The 1,845-nt window shown below is 29.7% G+C and overlaps 1 protein-coding gene across 1 annotated transcript in view; it reads left to right on the top strand.

Annotated features, from left to right (window-relative positions):
* The window catches only part of LOC105820096 (nectin-3-like), a 186,293-nt gene that overhangs the window by 101,352 nt on the left and 83,096 nt on the right, over positions 1-1,845 (top strand). The window contains exon 8 of the mRNA XM_012656513.1: positions 1,656-1,740. Within this exon, the coding sequence (XP_012511967.1) occupies positions 1,656-1,740 (85 nt within the window). The remainder of the gene's footprint in view (positions 1-1,655; positions 1,741-1,845) is intronic.

Raw genomic sequence — 1,845 nt, 5'->3', positions numbered from 1 at the left:
AGCAATATTTTTGGTCTAATCATTGAGAGAGAATTATAAAGCAGAAATAGTACTTTGCTATAGAATCAAATGACCAATGTCTCCAATTCTTTTAATTCCATCAGTAGCTTTGTTGCTTCATCTGTGAAATGTGAATAATACTTTTCCTACTTACCTCATGTGATTGTGATGAGAATTGTGAAGTTCTGTACAAATGGCTTTATTTTTTGTATGGTTTATTAATGTTTTTAAGACACAAGCCTGACTTTCGAAGAATGTATTTCTTCTGTCTCCATAAATGCTAGTGTATGTGTTTGCTTCTCTAATCTGACACAGTTGTAGCACTAGTCTTTTTGGACTAAAGACACTTGGGTGGCAGTTTTAGCTCTTTCACAACCAAATTAGTGATATGACCACGAACAACTCACTGTCTCTTCAGGAGCCTCAGTTTTTTTTACCTAAATGGCCTATGGCACCTTGGAGCTAGAAATTTGCTGTGATTTTCATTGATGAAAAGAAACAATTATTGTAAATAAAGGATGGTGAAATGCTCTTTCAGTGTAATGCTTGTGAGACTGGAGTGCTTTAATATTTCAAGAGTGACTGACATGGTTAATTTCATTTTAGTTCCCAGATTATCTCAGGGTTTTTTTTTAAATTTCAAAAACAATTTACTAGTAGGCTAATAAATTAATGTAACCATTTTATTTATTGTTTGAATTCTATTTACTTAAAATATTACCTTATGCCCATATTGAAAAGTTACTAGACAATAGAGAATTTATTACTTCAGCATCTATAGCTTTTGTTCTCTTTATCCTTTAATATGGATAACCCTTTCTTTGATTTAACAATCACAAGTACTGAAAATGTGATCTTCAAAAGTGTGAGAAAAAATATATATAAAATCATTTTCTAAAATGCAGAGAGCAACAAGGCATATTTAAATCTATTTTTGTTATAACTAAACAATGTTTAAAATATATGAAATACTAGGTTTTTTATAGATTGTCATTTTGGCAAAAATAAATGCATTCCCTAAGGATGTGATGGTCCTTTTGTTTATTTCAGGTGACAAAATTTATAATGGTGTGTAGGTTGAAAATCTTAATTTGTGGGGTGAATATTATAAGAGTGACCAGGGCTTTTGAAAATCAGTTTTGGAAGTATTCTCAAAATACAGTATAAACTTTATTCATTATCATTGTAAGATACAGTCCTTTAAATCACTTTTATGACACTTTGGAGAAAAGTATAATGACACACATATTTGACATCTTTAAAATGTTGGTAGCCACAGTCAAAATGGAAAAACATGCAATACTTAATTGGTCATGTACTAGATGACTTGCTTAATAATAATTTTCAAAAAAATTCTTCTATTTGAATTGCTTCTTTAAATATGAATTGATTAGATTTTTTATATACATCGAAACTTTTAGAACCAGTGTTTTATTTTCTATCTTTGATAGATTAATGGAAATAGAAGAACTGATTAAACATGTCTAGTATAAATATTATCTATTTATGTAGTATGAAGAAAATATCCTCAAAACTTACGATTTTCTCTGAGAGCTTTCCTGGAAAAAATTTTTAAAAACCTCAATTTTTTTCCCTCTTCTTTTTTTTTCCTTTGATAAATGTAGCAATCACACTTTTTAACCTTTTTAATGCAGGATCGACCTTCCACCCACACATAAACCTCCTCCTATGTATGAAGAACGGTCCCCACCTTTGCCTCAGAAAGACCTTCTGTATCAGGTATGTGTTCATGAGCACACTTAAAATAATGTAAAATACAATAAAAAATACTGACCTATTTATCTGATTTCTTTCAAAATGTATAGTCATTATTTCTTAAATATG

Source organism: Propithecus coquereli, unplaced genomic scaffold, assembly GCF_000956105.1.
Source record: "Propithecus coquereli isolate 6110/MARCELLA unplaced genomic scaffold, Pcoq_1.0 Scaffold506, whole genome shotgun sequence".
Lineage (NCBI taxonomy): Eukaryota > Metazoa > Chordata > Mammalia > Primates > Indriidae > Propithecus > Propithecus coquereli.
This window is presented reverse-complemented; position numbering and strand designations above follow the sequence as displayed.